At 59.0% G+C, this 16,800-nt stretch overlaps 2 protein-coding genes across 17 annotated transcripts in view; one reads left to right on the top strand and one right to left on the bottom strand.

Annotated features, from left to right (window-relative positions):
- Positions 1 to 135: 135 nt before the first annotated feature.
- Positions 136 to 16,800, top strand: XRCC3 (X-ray repair cross complementing 3). Of its 7 annotated transcripts, none has more exons than XM_010343942.3 (8): positions 136 to 173; positions 4,181 to 4,385; positions 6,649 to 6,786; positions 8,059 to 8,271; positions 11,425 to 11,579; positions 14,703 to 14,915; positions 15,099 to 15,145; positions 15,259 to 16,800. In XM_010343942.3, the coding sequence occupies exons 2-8, from the start codon at positions 4,268 to 4,270 to the stop codon at positions 15,476 to 15,478; spliced, it is 1,104 nt and encodes a 367-aa protein (XP_010342244.1). In that variant the 5' UTR covers positions 136 to 173; positions 4,181 to 4,267; the 3' UTR covers positions 15,479 to 16,800. The 7 variants fall into 7 exon arrangements, with proteins under 7 accessions (XP_010342244.1, XP_010342245.1, XP_010342248.1 ...); XM_010343943.3 differs by having other exon boundaries at positions 162 to 177; XM_010343946.3 differs by lacking the exon at positions 136 to 173 and adding an exon at positions 201 to 404.
- KLC1 (kinesin light chain 1) overlaps positions 12,817 to 16,800 on the bottom strand; it is a 73,663-nt gene continuing 69,679 nt past the window's right edge. For all 10 annotated transcript variants that reach the window (XR_745578.3, XR_012516438.1, XM_074394357.1 and 7 more), the window contains 2 exons: positions 13,572 to 13,644; positions 12,817 to 13,156 (listed from right to left, as the gene is read on the bottom strand). Coding sequence is in view for 8 of the 10 variants with exons in the window: in XM_010343929.3 (XP_010342231.1) it covers positions 13,154 to 13,156; positions 13,572 to 13,644 (76 nt within the window). In the remaining 2 variants the exon portion in view is untranslated. The remainder of the gene's footprint in view (positions 13,157 to 13,571; positions 13,645 to 16,800) is intronic.

Raw genomic sequence — 16,800 nt, 5'->3', positions numbered from 1 at the left:
CCGGGCGTGCTCCGCCCGCCTTGGAGGGATTGAGACTTTGGATTGGCTAGTTGGTCAGTCACGTCGGCGTCACTTCGTCGCTGATTGGTGTAGCCCTCTCAGGGCTCCCGGCGCCTATTGGAGGAGGAGGCTGAGAGGGGCGGGACGGCGCGAAGACGAGAGCGGGGCCCGCGGTAGGTGAGACTCGCTGAGCCGCGGTGCGGGCCCGGGCGGCGGTGGGGTCTGGCGTCGTTGGCCTCCGCGGGCGTGAGGGGTGTGGCAGGGTCGAGGGCCAGGGGCGTCCGCGGGTCTCCACTGCCCGAGCTGGCTGGAGCAGACGGGCCTGAGGCTGCAGCCCGGGTCGCGTTCGGGCGCCTCCCTGGGGAAGGCGGGCTCGGGGGTCCCCGGTGCACCGGAAGGCCGAGGTGAGCCCGCGGCTGCGCCCCCGGCCTTGGGAGCCTTCGCTTGCCTGCCTGGGACCGCGCTGGCCTGGCAAAGAGGTGGGAGAGGTCTGAACACAGTTATTTAATGCTTTAGTTTGGAAAGAAAATCTTTAGGCCAGGCGTAGTGGCTCACGCCTGTAGTCCCAACACTTTGAGAGGCCGAGGCAGGCGGATCACGAGGTCAGAAGTTCAAGGCCAGCCTGGCCAACATGGTGAAACCCCTTCTCTACTGAAAATACAAAAATTAGCTGGGCATGGTGACACTTGCCTGTAATCCCAGCTACTCGGGAGGCTGAGGCAGGAGAATTGCTTGATCCCGGACCTGGGAGGCAGAGGTTGCAGTGAGCCAAGATCGATCGTGCCCACTGCACTCCAGCCTTAGCTACAGAGGGAGACTCCGTCTCAAAAAGGGGGGAGGGGAAAAAAAAACTTTGTTTATCCTCCCTTTAATTTTTTATTACAAGGCAGGAATTTTTATTGTTTGAGACAGGGTCTCGCTCAGTCGCTCAGGCTGGAGTGCAGTGTGATCACAGCTCAGTGCAGCCTTGACCTCCTGGGCTCCCGAGTAGCTGGGACCGCAGGTGCCACCACGGTTCTCGGCTATTTTTCTTTTTCTTTTTGGTAGAGAAGGGGTCTCGCTGTATTGCCCAGGCTGGTCTCGGACTCCTGGGCTCAAGCAACCTGCCGCCTCGGCCTTCCACGGTGCTGGGATGACAGGCGTCAGCAGTTGAGCAGCGTTGAAGCCTCAGAAGTGGGGTCCCTGTGGCTGACTCTGCCCCCCGCCCTTGGGCATTGGCAGTACCGGGGTCCTTGTGTGTGAAGGAAGTAAGGAGATGATCAGAGTATCATGCCACAAATCGCATGGTTTACTGTCAAAGAGAATTTGTTTCTCGGTTTCACAGTGCTCAGGGGAGGCAGGAGGAGGAGGCAAAGACTCCTGGCAGGGAGGCAGGCGCTCCGTGGGCGAGGTGCATCGGCCGCAGGGAGGCAGTGCCAGAATGGGCAGAGTCCAGTCGCTCCACTGGGATGGAGCAGGCCTCTGGAAAACGAGGTCTGGTTCAAGATGTGCCTTAATAGCCACAGAGAGCGGGAGCGCAGCAGCTCTCTGAGAGGCTGGGATGGAGGACCAGCTCCCGGGCCAGCAGAGTATAGCTTGCCTCAAAGCATCTGCCCAACCTTCAAGTTGGTCTGTATTTTTGCAGTCCAGGAGTTAAGGTCAGTAACTCACATAAAGGGGGGAGTGTCTGAGAAGGTTTAAGTGGTGTTTCCACTTGAGACCTCACAGATGTGGTCTGATAAGACATCACACTCTTGCAGGAGGGTGAGTTCACCCCAAAACATCAGACTATGTGAGTGCTAGGAATCACTTCAAAGCCACACAGCAGGTCCCAGGCCCGAGGCAGAGGAGGGAGCCCACCTTGGAAGGGTGGGAGCAGCTCCAGGCTGCGACCACAGCACTTTCGGAGTCTGGCCTGTGAGCCTGACAGCTCTGGTGTGACCATTCACACTCACCTAGCAGTGCCTGACAGCAGCTCTTCCCAGAAGTCATGGCTCAGCTTGGGCGCTGCCGGAAGAGGCACCGGTCTGTCTTGGGCCTGCCCCTTGCCTACCGAGGCAGCTCCCTGTGTGTGGCCTTCACCCTGGTGGAGGGACGGGCTGGTCACGCCCCTGCCCCTTGCAGAGGTGGGAGGACAGAGGCATGCATGGGGCTGTCTGTGGAGCTTCCAGGCCAGTGTCGAACATAGCAGGTGCTTGGTGGTAAATGGAAAATATTCCAGGATATTTGTGAAAGCACGGTAGGCAGACCATGGTTTCGTTCAGAAACTCTGGGAGGTATAGGAACCACTACACCAGGGTCTTGCAATGGGAAGGAGGCTGGGCTGGTGGGGCTTACAGCTCCAGAGCAGGGCGAGGTCAGAGGAGGGAAGGGTGCGAAGCGGAACCCACAGGGGTGAAGGGGATTTGGCTTAAACTGACCTGCCAGGAGATCAGGCCGCCCTGGGGACAGTGGAAGATGAGGAGCTCCATCAGCTGTCAAGGGCAATGGGACACAGAAGGAGGTCCTCGCTAAACTGACTGAGCCAGGCCTGTTAAATCAAGTTCTCACCAGGATGTGCACAGCGCCCTGGAGGAGCTCAGGAGCTGGGCTGCCATGCCAAGCAGGGAGCCTGTTAGCTGTCAGTGGGCACTCAGCTTCCAGACATCTTGGCCCGTGTTGCAGAGGCCAGAGATGCTGCAGCCACACGCTGGCCTTCCCAGTGCTCGTGCGTGTCCCGCTGCTTGGCACAGTCCGAGTTGCATATCCAGATCCAGCCCAGGGCAGCAGCCTCCTCACAGCCCCCAGACCAGCCTCTCTGGCAGTCACACCTGCTCAGGGAACTGTCCCCCCAGTGCAGATGTGTGCTGGCGCTCGGGCTGTGTTTGGGTGGTGCGTCCGGTGTGGGGGTCCCCTACCAGCCCCGAGGTTCATACTCCACAGGCTGCTTCCTGTTCTCAGGGCTTGAGGAGTGCCATGTTCTGAAAACCACCTTCCTCAACCAGGGAGGCCACATCTCCTTTGACAGCGCAGTGCCTTCTCTGGAGGTGGCATTTCCTTATTTGCCTTCTGTGCCCGGGAACCTAACCTCCTCACTCTGGCCAGCTCTGCCAGCAGTTTTGAGCCGGTCCAGCACCCCACTGCCGTGCCTTGGCCTGCGCCTGGCCCTCCAGGGTGGCTCCTTGCCAGTTCCTGTCAGGCTGCCTGGGCACTTTCCTGTTCCTTGTTCAGAAAACCCACAGGCTGTGGGGCCCCAGAGCCTGGTACGCAGGCAGGAAACACATCCTGGAGCGCCAGCTTCCCTGCCCTGTCCGCCTCGATGGTGCCTGGGGGTACGCCTCAGCCTGCGGCCCCCGCAGTCCATTCTCCACACCATGCCCGTCTCCCTGAGCAGGCTGAGCATGGGCATGTGAATGACCAGCGTGATCGCATCCAGGCCAGTGCCACATTCTGTGTGGTTCGAGGAAAAGCCTTCTCCAAGTCCGAGGCCCGCCCTTTCCTCCGCTGGATTTCGGCTGAGGCCACTGCGCCAGACCTCACTGGAAGACATGGACCCTGGACCTGACCCTCAAAGCTGCTGCCTTCTCATTTCCCAGTGCCCTGGACACTCCTGGTCTTACCATTTGGGAGGCCGACGGGACGCAGAGTGGCCTGTCGGAAGGGCCTTGTGTGACCCCAGGCTGGGTCCCTAAGCAGCCTGCCGAGGCCAGAGAGGAGAAGAGCCGAGCTTCTCCCTCGCTGGGCCGGGCTCGGGCTGTGGAAGAGCTGCCAGCTCCCTTCCTGGTAGAGGCTGGGTGGGGTCCACAGGGCCTTCCGCCCGCCTGGAAGGAAGCTGTTTTCTGCTGTTGGCTGCTGAGACAGTTGGGGGCCGCTGGTGTTGAGATTCCTGAAGCACCCCGCAAATCCCAGACTCAACTTCCCACTTTTTCCAGAGTCCCCAGAGACACACTTAAGGGAAATTAAACTGTAGAATGCAAGAGATGCCTCAGTCAAATCAGCCGGAAACACACAGGGCAGATGGGTCATCTGCCGCAGGAGGATGGTCTTGATTCTAGCACTTTCCATATGGGGTGAATGTGGCGGGCTTGGGGGATTTTTCAAATGTGTCAGTGTCTGGAATGGGTTCTAAGCTACCAAATAATTCTTAGAGGTAAATTACAGACGTGTTGCCTCATAGCTAGACCGCATTCCCTGTACAGTGAAGTCTCTCCTCCACCCTCAGTGACAGACACCTCACAGACACCATGGCTGCTGTCACTTCCCTGCTGCGCGCCTCCCACAGACAGGCGGTTTGAATTGGCGAGTGCCCATGCGTCCGTTGTTCTGTCTTTCCTGCGAAGTTAATCACCCTGGTGATCAGCCCACCGACAGAATGGACTTGGATCTGCTGGACCTGAATCCCAGAATTATTGCTGCAATTAAGAAAGGTACATTTATTTCTATTTGTATAAAGTAGGTTTGTGATGTAAAGTGTGTGTGTGTGGCGGGGGGGTAGGGGGGGTGCACATTAAAGAAAGCAAGTTAACAAAATGCTGGCTCTCTAAGCCTGAGGCCTCCTCCCTTTACCTACCTGATAATAAACCAAGGCTGGGATGTGCTTGGGATTTTCAGGGGTGTGTGTGTGTATGTGTGTATGTTTTCTTAACTGGACGGACTTCTTTCAGTTAATTTTATTTTTATCTAAGTAATACCTGCATCTTGTCTCAAAAGTGAAATGGAGCCACATAAAAGTCTTCTAGTTAATTTTTTAAAAAATGTTTATACCTGGGCTCCTAAATGTGTTTCTGTTACAGTGTTTGATTTGTCAGTGTTATTGATTACCCATGGTCTTCCTTTCGGGGTCGGTGAGAATTGAGCCTGCCTACACCCCCTGTACCCCAGCTTCCTCTCCCCCAGCTCCCTGCACATAGTTAGAACTTAGTTTGGGTGACATCAGCTGTCGGGGTTGTTATTGGGTGCATACTGGCCATTGTTGAACCTGGTGTAGTGGTGTTGGGGGGTCATTTTCATTCTTAAAACATCTTTTCCTCTGAGTTAGTAAATGCTCAAAGCTTAGGCCCCACTTGCAGCCCCCAACCCCTGCTCCCCATGCCTGTGGCCCAGCTGTCATCTAAAACACTCCTTCCATCCTCCATCTTCCCCATCTCCCAGGTGAGAAGCCGGAGTGCACGCTGAGCCTCTGCAGCGGCTTGGTGACAGGGCAGGGCCTCACTGTCCTGCCCCTCCATCCTTGGCTGTTGGTTTTTATCCAACACCACAGGGCTGTTGGTGGCCTTGTGATCACAGAATGGCTGCAACAGCTGCAGACAACGCTTGCAGTCCAGGGTCAGAGAAGGGGAATGGGCTCAGCTAGGGACTTCCTTTCTCACCCATGTTATCTTATCCAGAAATGAGTGTTTCCAGAAGTCCCTGCAGACTTGGCCATTGTGAAGGGGGCTGGGGCCGTGAGGCTGACCAAGGGGAGCCGTCCCCACCGACAGCCCCAATCCCTGCCAGTCCACAGGGCTATACAGAGCCCTCTGGAACAGGCTGTCTGTGTGAAGCCTGCTCCGCTGGATCTGGCGAGACCTAGGAGTGCTTTCTTCATTCCCACCTTTCCATCTCCTTGAGTTTTCTGTATGGCCTTTCCAAAAATCACACCAGTGATGACTGTTTTCCAACTTGATGGTTGTCTTTTCACTGCAGCATTGAGCGCACACGTGTTGAGGGAGGTTCTGATGCGGCAGGTTTGAGTCTCTGTGGCTAGGCGGAGCCCTTGGTCCACCACTGCTTCCTCTCCAGTGCGCTTCCTCACACTCCCTTGATCCCACCACTGTGGCTTCCTCTCCAGTGCACCTCCTCTCTTGCACTTCCTGATTGGCCACTGCTTCCTCTCCAGTGCGCCTCCTCTGTTGCACTTCCTGATTGGCCACTGCTTCCTCTCCAGTGCGCCTCCTCTCTTGCACTTCCTGATTGGCCACTGCTTCCTCTCGCGTGCGCTTCCTCTCTTGCACTTCCCTGGTCGTCTGATCGGTCTGCAGCATTTGCCTTCTTTCTACGAGTTTGAAAGTAGAAAGTGAAGTACTTATCCACATCCAAAGTTAACTTCTTTACTTTTCTCCCAAAACGGCAGGTCATGGGCATCTGCACTTCTGTAACCGCTGCCACTGCCCTTCTGGTTTGCGCACACTCTGCCCCCTGCCCTGACCGCCCTGCTGGTGTTTGGACCTGGGCTCTCCTTCCCTCCCAGCACTGCGTGCTCCCCCCGACCCCACACGTGTTCTCTCCCACAGCTCAGCCTGGGTCCATACCTGGCGGGTGGGTGCTGGACCTCGGTGTTGGTTCTTCGCTGCCCCTTTCTAGAGCACTGTCTCCACCTGGCATGGAACTGGGTGCCTGTTGTTTCTTCTCAGCACCTGGGACCTGCCTGTTCCCGTCTTCTGGCTTCTGTTCCAGCTCATGAGAGGCTGGCACCTGCCCAAGTGCCAACACTCAGGGTGCAGTGCCCCACAGCCCTTTCCTCTTGCCTGTGGGTCAGCCACACTCTGTCCAGGGTTTCCAGGGAGCAGGGGCATCCAGTCCCTACCCACCTTGCCCCCAGAATCGGAAGCACAGTGTTTTCACAGTGCTCTTAAAAGCACCTTTTGTCGCCATGTTGCCGTGTGTTATTATAGTTTGACGTTTTCCTGTAATTTATCTGTGTCATTTCAGCCAAACTGAAATCGGTAAAAGAGGTTTTGCACTTTTCTGGACCAGACTTGAAGAGACTGACGAACCTCTCCAGCCCCGAGGTCTGGCACTTGCTGAGAACAGCCTCCTTACACCTGCGGGGAAGCAGCATTCTTACAGGTAGGTGGGTCCTGGCATCTCCGCGGGGGTGACATGTGGCTCCAGCATCTCAGTCCATGTGCTACAAGGCATGGGGCTGTGCAGACTCCAAGGACCAGCCTTGGGGCATGTGGCAGCTGCTCCAGCCCCAGAGTTCCCATCTCACTTCTTGTACACCCACGGGGCTGTGGTCACAGCATCGGGTCAGAAGATGGATGAGATGGACACGGAAGGGCTTTCGGGCCTCCTGGGGACCTTGCTCCTTGGGCCAGAGGAGGGGGATGCAGGAAGAAGGGGTGGAGTTGGTGGTCAGCACCCAGAGCCCCTCAGGGTCTAGCAGGGTGGGAACAGTGTGCTGTGAGGCCCTGGCCGCGGTCCCACCCCACGTTTGGGAAACCAGGCCTCAGCAAGGGAGGGAGGTGCCCAGCGAACCCCGTGCCCCTGGCCAGGCAAGGTTTCCATCCCTGCCTCTGAGCAGGCCCCAGTGGGCAGCGGGGTCCTGCCTCCCCTGCAGGTGGTTCTGTGAGCCCAGGCTCTAGAGAGGACGCTGAACCAGGATCTGCCACAGTGGGCAGGTGCCACAGCCACACACGGTTCCATGGGCAGGGCTCTGGGCAGGCCTCACAGTCACAGTGGCCTGCCCTACCCAGCCAGGGTCCCCAGGGTGGTCTGCAGAGATGGGCTGCTCCTCCCGGCCCAGGCCCCAGGCCACGAGCCCGGCCTGCACAGCATGTCCCACCTTGAGCCTCACCCTGAGGGGCCTGGGTGTCGTGGAGGAGGCTGTGTCGAATGGCTCATCCAAGGCCCTTTAGCCAAGAGGCTGTGACCAATACTGTTCTAGAGTGGCATCTGTCACAGACCACTGACGGCATGAGGTGTGCACTGTGCACATGCGGGAGCCCATCGAGGGCTCAGACTGCTTAGCACCCCAGGGCACCCCAGTTGGACGGAGCTGCCTTTTTCTTTAGGCGGAGGTTGTTAGGGGGCGCCTCGGGGCTCTCCGGAATCCTTGGCTGAAGGCACCTGGTGCTGCAGTCGCCCAGTAGGGAGATTCTGGGGGTGTGTGATGGGGACCCTGGGGCTCCCCCGACTCTGCACCTCAGGTCCACCTTCCCTTCCCAGCCAGGCCACCCCTCCCTGCCCTCAGCACCCTGCCCACTCCTCCCTGCCCTCAGGCACCTGTGCTCCAGCCACGCTGCGCCTGGCACAGGCAGGCTGGCCGTGCCTCCTGAGGTCCCCAGCCCTACCCACAGACCCAGGAGAGCCAGGCCTGATGCCACCCCTGCCCTGCAGCACTGCACCTATGCCAGCAGAAGGAGCGGTTCCCCGCACAGCACCAGCGCCTGAGCCTCGGCTGCCCGGTGCTGGATGCACTTCTCCGTGGTGGCCTGCCCCTGGATGGCATCACCGAGCTGGCTGGACACAGCTCTGCGGGAAAGACCCAGCTGGCGCTGCAGCTCTGCCTGGCCGTGCAGTTTCCACGGCAGCATGGAGGCCTAGAGGCTGGTGAGCAGCTGCCCCTTCCCTGGGGTCTGGGCAGGTGGGGGGGCCCTGCTTTGTGTGGGAGAGTTTTCTGCTGAGGTTGGGGAGTGGTTGCCTCTCGGGCCGTTCCTACCATTGTGTCTCCCTCCTCCTTCCCGTCTTATTTGCCATCGCTCCTTCCAGAACAGGGAGGGAGAAGAGAGGCTGAGCTTGGCTGACAGCAGGAGGGGAGGGGGGAGGAATCCCCACCGCCAGGCGCCTGCAGCCTGCCCTCAGCAGAGCTAGGCCCCCGAGAGTCGCCGGCTGAGCACAGCTGCCAAGCCCGGGGTCCACAGAGCCAGCAGCACATCGAGGGCAGCATGGCCCTTCTCCCGGGTGCTCCAACGCCAGGCGGGGGCATGCTCCTGGTGCAGCCCCATGAGCCTGTACGTCTGTCTGTGAAACAAGGGTTCCCTGCATTGGGCTGAAGCAGTCAGAGTGCGCCTGCTTGGGTCTCTGGGGTGTTAAAAGTTCATGTAGTTATGAGTAGGGAAATGTGTTTCTTACTAGCTCCTTGTCTTAAACTCCATGTGAACACAGAGTGGCAGCTTTTTTCAGTAGTGGCACCTTCAAGCTCACCTGCTAGGCTCACTTCCCACATGGGGCAGGACCCGAGGCCCTGGGCCCACAGGCCCCACCAGCCACCTCCTCACAGGCCTGACCTGCCAGCGGTGGTGTGGCTGGGAACCTCTCCACTGCCTCCCTTATGTCAGCATCGTCCCCGGGACCCAAGGTGTGCTGTGCCTGCTGAGCCTCAGTGTTGGGTGTAGTGGAAGGGGGCTCCTGAGAGACCTGGCTGGGGTCTGCTCACGCCACAGGCATTTTTGTCCCTGCAGCCCTGGGGAGGGCACCCTCCTGGCAGGTGCCTGGGTCCCTGCAGCTGGTCTCGGGGTGAGCCTGGAGACAGCCAGAACGATGGGAGTTGGCCTTGAAAATGGGAGTCTCCTGTTTATCCCACGGAAGAGTTTCTGTGAGGTAGAGGCAGGACTCAAGTGTGCTGGGAACTGGACGGAAACTGCCCTCATTCTCCAGCGTCCTCCATGCCAGGCTTCCTGCAAATGTGATTTGGGCTATGACTCCCCCGAGCCTCCATTCTGTTGGCCTTTTCAGTGAAGCCCACACTCCCCCGTGTTCCAGGGACACGCGAGCCTTAGGACACCCTCCCTGCATCCCCCAGCTATGCCCAGCCCAGTGACTGCTGCGGGAAAGAGCACGTTGGCCTTGTGGGCTAGGGGCAGGGAGGAGGCCCCAGGCCACCGTGACCACGGGCAAGATTAGCTCTAAGATGCCCTCTCCTGGGGAAACAACCTTCTTTTCCTAGATTCAATCTAAAGGCCCAATTTTTGAAAAGAAAGTGGCAGGCAGGCTCTGGAGTGATTCTGAGTCCTGTGCTTCAGCCACGTGAGGCCCTCCCAGGCCCGCAGGGGCCCCGCCCACCACTGGGCTGCCCACAGCCACCCCCCTGCCAGCTTCGCAGTGTCCTGGTGGCTGTGCAGCCCCTTCATGCATCACCCCAACAAAAACAGGCTGCTTGACCGGTTCCCCCTGCTTCCCAGCCTTCCAGCCCAGCCTCTCCCCAGCCAACAGGGCGGAGGAAGCGCAGGCCCCCGCCTGCCTGTGACCCCAACTAGGGGCACAGCCACATCTGGGGACACTGGTGAGGAAGGGAACCAGCCACAAGAGAGATGTGGCCTTCCAAGGTAGTATTTGTACATCCCTGGCCCCAAGTGGGCCAGATGCTTCTCAGAAGCTTAATTCTGACACAGAACAGGGGAGGGCTCTTGACTGTCTTTGCAACTCTTCTCTATGGTTGAAATTCTGTCAGAAAAAATCAGATCAGAATGAAAGGTTACATGGACACTCACCAACAGGCTGCATGACACAGCGTGGGGTGCTGGCTCCCCACAACTGCTGTACCGCTGGAGGAACCGCCATGGCTGGACCGCCTTCCTGGCATAGTCAATGCCTAGGGAGCTCATGGCTTTTTTTTTTTTTTTTTTTTTTCGGGAGACTAGAGTTTTATTATTACTCAAATCTCTCTCCCCAAGCATTCCTGTTTTTTAAATTGAGATGTAATTTACATGCCATAAAATTCACTCTAAAAGTGTAAAATTCAGTGGCTTTTAGAAGCACAGAATTCTGTGCCCCTCACCGGTGTCCAATTCCAGAACATATCCCTCACCCTAAAAGGAAACCCCTCCCAATGAGTGCAAGCCCCATCCCCAGCAGCCGCCTCCCTTTCTGTACCTGTGGCTCTTCCCATCCTGGGCACGCCATGCGAGCGATTCCAACAGCATGTGGCCTCACGACAGGCTTCCTTCACTGGCATTGTGCTTTCAAGGTTCACCAGTGCTGGAGCAGGCGTCGGAACACCGTAAGGACAGGCCGAATCCTGTTGGTCCCCTCCTCAGTTGATGGCATTTGGGCCGTTTCCCCTTCGGGCTGTCATGAAACGCACTGCTGTGGACACTGATGTGTGTCTCCAGGCGGATGTCTGTGCTCGCGGGACTGCTGGGTCATGTGATTTGTGTTTTAACTTTTTAAGGAAGTGCCGGTTGTTTTCCGAGCTGCACCATTTTACATTCCTGCAGCAGCGTGCAGGGGTCCTTCTTCTCCACGTCCGCACCAACACGTGTCTTTTTAAGCCAGCTTTTTGAACTGAGCAATGGCACAGGTTCACGTGGAGCCCAGACTGCAGGAACTTTGAAAGTGGAAGAAACACTTGCTCAGTGGGGCCCTAGAGCATGGCCATATGTCGGGCTCGGGGGCCATTTCCAGAGCCTTCCATTTGCTCCCTGCCCTGCGGTGGGGGGACAGATGGGCACGGGGGTCATGGGGTGGGGGGCAGGAGAGGCCTCCCATCTGTGGCCATTCCAGCCCAGGGCCCAGGACAGGAGAAGTCCTTGCCTGGCTGTCAGAAGTGGAGGCTCAGCCCGTGTTCCTCCTGGGCACTCGCCTGGCTCCGAGGTGGCTGCCAGTGGGAGAAAGAACCAGCGCCAGCCTCCTCCCTCCCTGGGCCAGGGGGGAAGAACCTGAGAGGGGCAGTTAGAAATGGTAGGAGACATCTGCACTTGATGTATGTGGTGGCCACGGGCTGTCTGGAGCCCCCTAGGCACATCAGGCACTCTGGCTTCCCAGGAGCCGTCTACATCTGCACAGAAGATGCCTTCCCACACAAGCGCCTGCAGCAGCTCATGGCCCACCAGCCACGGCTACGCACTGACGTTCCAGGAGAGCTGCTTCAGAAGCTCCGATTCGGCAGCCAGATCTTCATTGAGCACGCGGCCGACGTGGTGAGTGGGAGAAGGCCTGGGACATCCCAAAGGCAAGCTGTTCAGGACCACAGGGGCGGCTATAGCCACCATGGCAGTGGGATCTCAGTAGGACCAGGAGAGACAGGACTCAGCTCTGAACACAGCGTAGGCCATGGGGGTTTACACCCAAGGAGCGGGCGCGTCAGAGGCTGGAGAGTGACTGGGCGGAACTGGCAGGGGAGGGGTTCTGGCTGAAGTGTCCTGCCAGGATCCTTGCCAAAGGTGGGCCGTGGGGGATCAGATCACCCCTGGGGACAATGGAGGATAAGGAACGGATCAGCCACTGAGGGCGACGGGATTCTCAGCAGGGACTGCCAAAACTGGATTTCATGAGGACATGCACAGATGGGCCTAGGAGGCGGCTAGGAGCCTGATGGCAGTTTGGCCAAGCCGAGAATCCTGGCCAGGAGTGGCTGTGGGCTGCGACATCCAGTTATGTCTCAATCTCAGGCAGCTTCAAAGCATGGTCTAGAATGAGGATGCCCATATTCAGACTGACTTTGTCATCTGAAACTCATGTAACTGAACGCCTGTACACCCTCTGTGTCAACCCTGCTCATGAAGACGGAGTAGAGAAGCCAAGCCCCAGGCGGGTGGCAAGGGCCTCCTCTGGGCTTCAGGCCCCTGGTCAGCTGCCCCTGACCACCCTGAGAAGGGTGGGACCTGCTACTGCCCTGGTGAGAGAGCTGTGTGGGTTTCACCCCTGCCTCTAAGGGGAAGATGGCCCTCACTGGGGACACAGGCTGGGCACCCAGCTGAAATAGGCAACCTCAGATCCTTGACTGCCACCTGGCCGCTGGCCTCCTGCACACACTGGCTGGGCTTGGAGGAGGGACCCCCATGGCAGGGCCTTCCAGAGAGCAGGGGCCACTCACGGGGGGCCAGTCAAGTCCGCCCTGCAGCCAAGAAGCAGGCGAGAGGCCGGGACACATTTTGGCAGCGGGGGCAGCAGTGCTGTGAGCTATCAGTGTTTAGTTTAGAGATCATTCCAGGGAGGGAGAAGTGATGAGTAGAAAAGATCCAGGAGGAAAGATGGGAAGTTTGAGAGTAAACCCTGACCAAAAGCAAACAAGGAAATTATGCCCTGCGCAGGGGGAGCAGCTGCCATGCCCAGCCCACCCTTGGCATGGCTGTGGCTGGGCAGAGCCCCTAGCTCCCAGGTGGGCCTTCCCCCACTTCTAAGAGTTCCTATAAAAAAAATCTTCCAAGTGAAACATAAGGCATATAAACTTTTAATTTAAAAAAATGTACAATAAAATACATTATGGCACACAACTCGAGGAAGTTACACATGGGAGGGGAGCTGTGGGCCCAGCTCATGCCTCAGGTCTCCTGGGAAAGGCCACACCGCACCAGGGCACCAGCTTCAGCCCAGCCCCAGCCCCAAGGCTGCGCCAGCTGTATAATCATTACTATTATGCCGCACGCACACAGATGCAGGAGAAATAAGAGTGCTGCGGCTCCCACCGGGGCCCTCCCTGCCACCCTGGCTGTCTCAGGCCAGCTCTGGGCCACACTCGGCATTCCCATCCTGGAGTGGGACCAGGTCGGGGTCACTGCAAGAGAAAGTGGAAGGTCAGGGCTAGACTGCCAAAACCTGATAGTGTTACTAACTTCTGTTCCGGAAACGGCTCTCTGGGGAGCCCTGACCCCAAGTCTGCCTAGAGCAGCGGGTGTTGCTGGGTGTGAGCCTCCCTGGGGCCGAGGCGTTCATGGGCAACTGGAGCGCCACAGGCCTGAATCTGGCAGAGGGGAGGCCAGTGGTGTAGACACAGCCTTCTCTTGGCGTAAGCAGGGCCTGGTGCCATTCCCACCCCACACTTTGCTGTGGCCCTTGGGCTTGCATGAGGATGGGGCTTCCTGAGCCAAGCCCCTCTTGGAGGCCCAGCCCTGCAGCTCGAGGCAGCCACCACTTGCCCATCCCCAGCCCCCAGGTGCCTGCCTCCCGGGGTTGCAGGCTGTGGAACTCACGTTAGCGATAGCGTCTTCCAGGCCGCTGCTGCTGCTGTCGTGCTCCACAGAAAGAGGCTCGGCCAGAGACGCCCTGGAGACGAAGCAGAGTGTCACTCAGGGCTTGCAGGCAAGCCCTGAGGCATCTTCAGAGCTCCAGGTGTGACACCAGGGTGTGGCTGCAGATCTTGGACTTGAGGGGCAACCTAGGGGTCCCTCACAGCCTCCATCTGGCCAGAGCTGCTGGCAAGGCCCATGAGGCCTGAACTGCCCTGCTTGGTGCCAGGAGCAGCTGTGCCACCCTCCCCCATCACCACCGCTCACTAAGCTCCGTGGTCAGAGGCCAAGCCATGCCAGTGGCCCTAGCACCCACAGAGCACAGCAGCACCCAGAGGGAGGCTGAGGATACCTGCCTTCCTTGGGGGCCCCTCCCCTGGAAGCCCTCCTGAGAGCCGGTGGGCACAGGGCCATTTCTACCCCTTGGCCAGGCCTGCTCAGAGCACAGGGCTAAGGTCTGGGGGCACAGGAGGCACTGGCCTTGGGGGTGTCTCCACCTGCAGCCCCACCCTGACCCCCAGATGGTCTCCCAGAGTGCCCCACGCCTCGGTAGAGGCAGGCCAGGCCAGGCCTGACCCACCTGAGTAACAGCCTGAAGGGCATCAGGCCCCTGCCTTGCGCAGTATCTGGAGAGGGTACATCCCAGGTGATCATGGCCACCACAGGCTAGCTTTGATGGCATTCTGGCCAGGTCTGGGTAGTCTCGGCACCTGGCATGGGGCCACTAAAGGAGGGGGCTGGTAGCTGCTGACCCGTGACAGGGAGATGGTGAAACCATGGCAGGAGTGGGAGCAGACCCCCACAAGGACTCAGGAGCCTGGGCAAAGGACACTCTGTAGAGGGCAGTGTTGGCACGGCCAAGGGGTGATTGCCTGGGAGGACCAGAGGGGTCCAAGGGAACCAGATGTGTGGGCCTGAAGCTTCTATAATTGGAGCCTTCACTGAACTGGGCTCTGAGTATGGGGACTGCAGAGCCGGCGTCATCAGCCCCCGGTGGGTGGGATGATTCCGAGTCAGACAGTCGAGGTGACAGTCCAAAGGGGGTCTGGTCATCTGGGGCAGGGGCTGCAAAGGCAATGGCAGCTGTCCCCACAGGACACCTTGCTGGAGTGTGTGAATAAGAAGGTCCCTGTTCTGCTGTCTCGGGGCATGGCTCGCCTGGTGGTCATCGACTCGGTGGCAGCCCCATTCCGCTGTGAGTTTGACAGCCAGGCCTCCATCCCCAGGGCCCGGTGTCTGCAGTCCCTGGGGGCCACGCTGCGTGAGCTGAGCAGTGCCTTCCAGAGCCCCGTGCTGTGCATCAACCAGGTGGGTGGCAAGGCAAGGGTGCAGCCATGAGCTCGTATTTTTAGCCAGGATGTGAAGCAGAGCTGGTCTGGAGGTGGGGTGGGTGGCAGCGAGGTGGCCTCTGGCTCTGGCGGGTAGCAGCTTGTGCCTAACCATCGGGAAGACCCTCAGCCGCTGGAGCTGACCTGGACTGGGCTCTTCCAGGTGACAGAGGCCGTGGAGGAGCAGAGCACAGTGCACGGGCCGCCGGGGTGAGTACAGCCATATGGCGTGTGCACCTCTGCACAGGTGCCGGGGTGCAGCTGGGCCGACGTGGGCAGGGCTACCCAGCCTTCTGAGCGCCAGCCCACTTCCTGTTTCTCAGGTTCTGGGACGAGCGCATTTCCCCGGCCCTTGGTATAACCTGGGCCAACCAGCTTCTGGTGAGACTGCTGGCTGACCGGCTCCGTGAGGAAGAGGCTGCCCTCGGCCAGCCGGTCCGGACCCTGCGGGTGCTCTTTGCCCCCCATCTGCCCCCCTCCTCTTGTTCCTACACAGTCAGTACAGAAGGGGTGCGAGGGACACCTGGGACCCAGTCCCACTGACACGACAGCAGCTGCAGAATGGCCCTGCCTGAGAAGCCCTGACACACTGGTGCTCGGCCTTTAAAATGCTGTCTGCCTTGGCCGTGGCACAGCTGGGAACCTGGGTCAGAGCCCTCCTCCAGGGCAGCAGCTCCACTTTCTCAACCGAAGATGGTGACCACAGACTGATCCCCACCTGAGCTGGGCAGGAGGTGGGGGGCAGGGCACTGTTCCACCCCTCCCTGGGTTTGGGGGCAGGTGATTCTCAGGCCTGGGGCCTGGGGGTGTCCCTACAGTGACTCCCTAGGAGCCCCCCTGCCTCAGCTTTCCACATGAAAGCCCACCTGGGGTCAGGTCTGAGGCCCGGCACCTCAGTCCCCACAGCCCCTGGGACCCTGCCCACCAGGGTATCCCCTCCTCCACACAGAGCAGTCCTTACTCCCCCTACCACCCAGGCCACAGCAGGGCTGCATGCAGGTGGCTCTTCCTCACCTACCTCTGGGTCCTTGGCTCCTGGGGGCCCCATCCCAGCACACACTGTGCCCCTCAAAACTTCAGTGTGGTTCAAGGTGAAGAAAGCATATCCCACTGACCTCCAGCTTCAGGGTCCAGGGGAGCCTGGGGGTGGGGGGACTGCCTTGACTCTGGTAGTGTGGCCTGTGCCAGCACCACAGCCAGATGGAGGAGCTCAGGCAGTGCAGGGCTGGCACGCGATGGGCTCACCAGTTAGCGGGGAACACAGTTCTGGGCAAGGAGGATCCAATATTGAGTAAAAGGAGTGACTCAGTACATCCTGGGTGCCCCCAGGCCGGGCCCGGGAGTCTGGACGTCCAGCTCAGCCCTTGGCCTGTTTGGGTGGCCACTCTAGTAGGGATACGGTAGGACTCCTGGCAGGGCCACCTGCAGACCCAGCCGCACACTGTGGCCAGACCTTACATCTGGCTGCAGATGCTGGCATATCTGCCTAGCGGTGAGAAGTGGCGTGGCCTCCCCATGGGCAGAGCAAGGACCCTCTTGATTCCCAATGCAAACCCCCCACCATCCCCAAGTGCCCCCATGTGCTGCCTGGCACCAAGTAGGCCTTTGACAAATAAATGGCAAATGGATGCAGTTCCCGGACCTGCTTCTTGCTGTCTGACAGCCACTCCTCTAAGTAATTTATGCACATGGAAGTATGTTCTCTTCACAGCTCCTGGGGACAGGTACTGTCACTACATCTCCACTTGCAGGCAGGGAAACTGAGGCCCAGAACTGTCAGGTGGCTTGACTCCTCCCACAACAAAGAGGCAGAAATTGTCACCCCCCCCCCCATCCCATGTGCACAGGGTGAGCCTGGGGGTGCT

This window comes from Saimiri boliviensis, chromosome 2 (assembly GCF_048565385.1).
Source record: "Saimiri boliviensis isolate mSaiBol1 chromosome 2, mSaiBol1.pri, whole genome shotgun sequence".
Classification (NCBI taxonomy): Eukaryota; Metazoa; Chordata; class Mammalia; order Primates; family Cebidae; genus Saimiri; species Saimiri boliviensis.
Note: the sequence above shows the minus strand (reverse complement) of the source record. Positions and strands in the feature narration are given on the sequence as shown.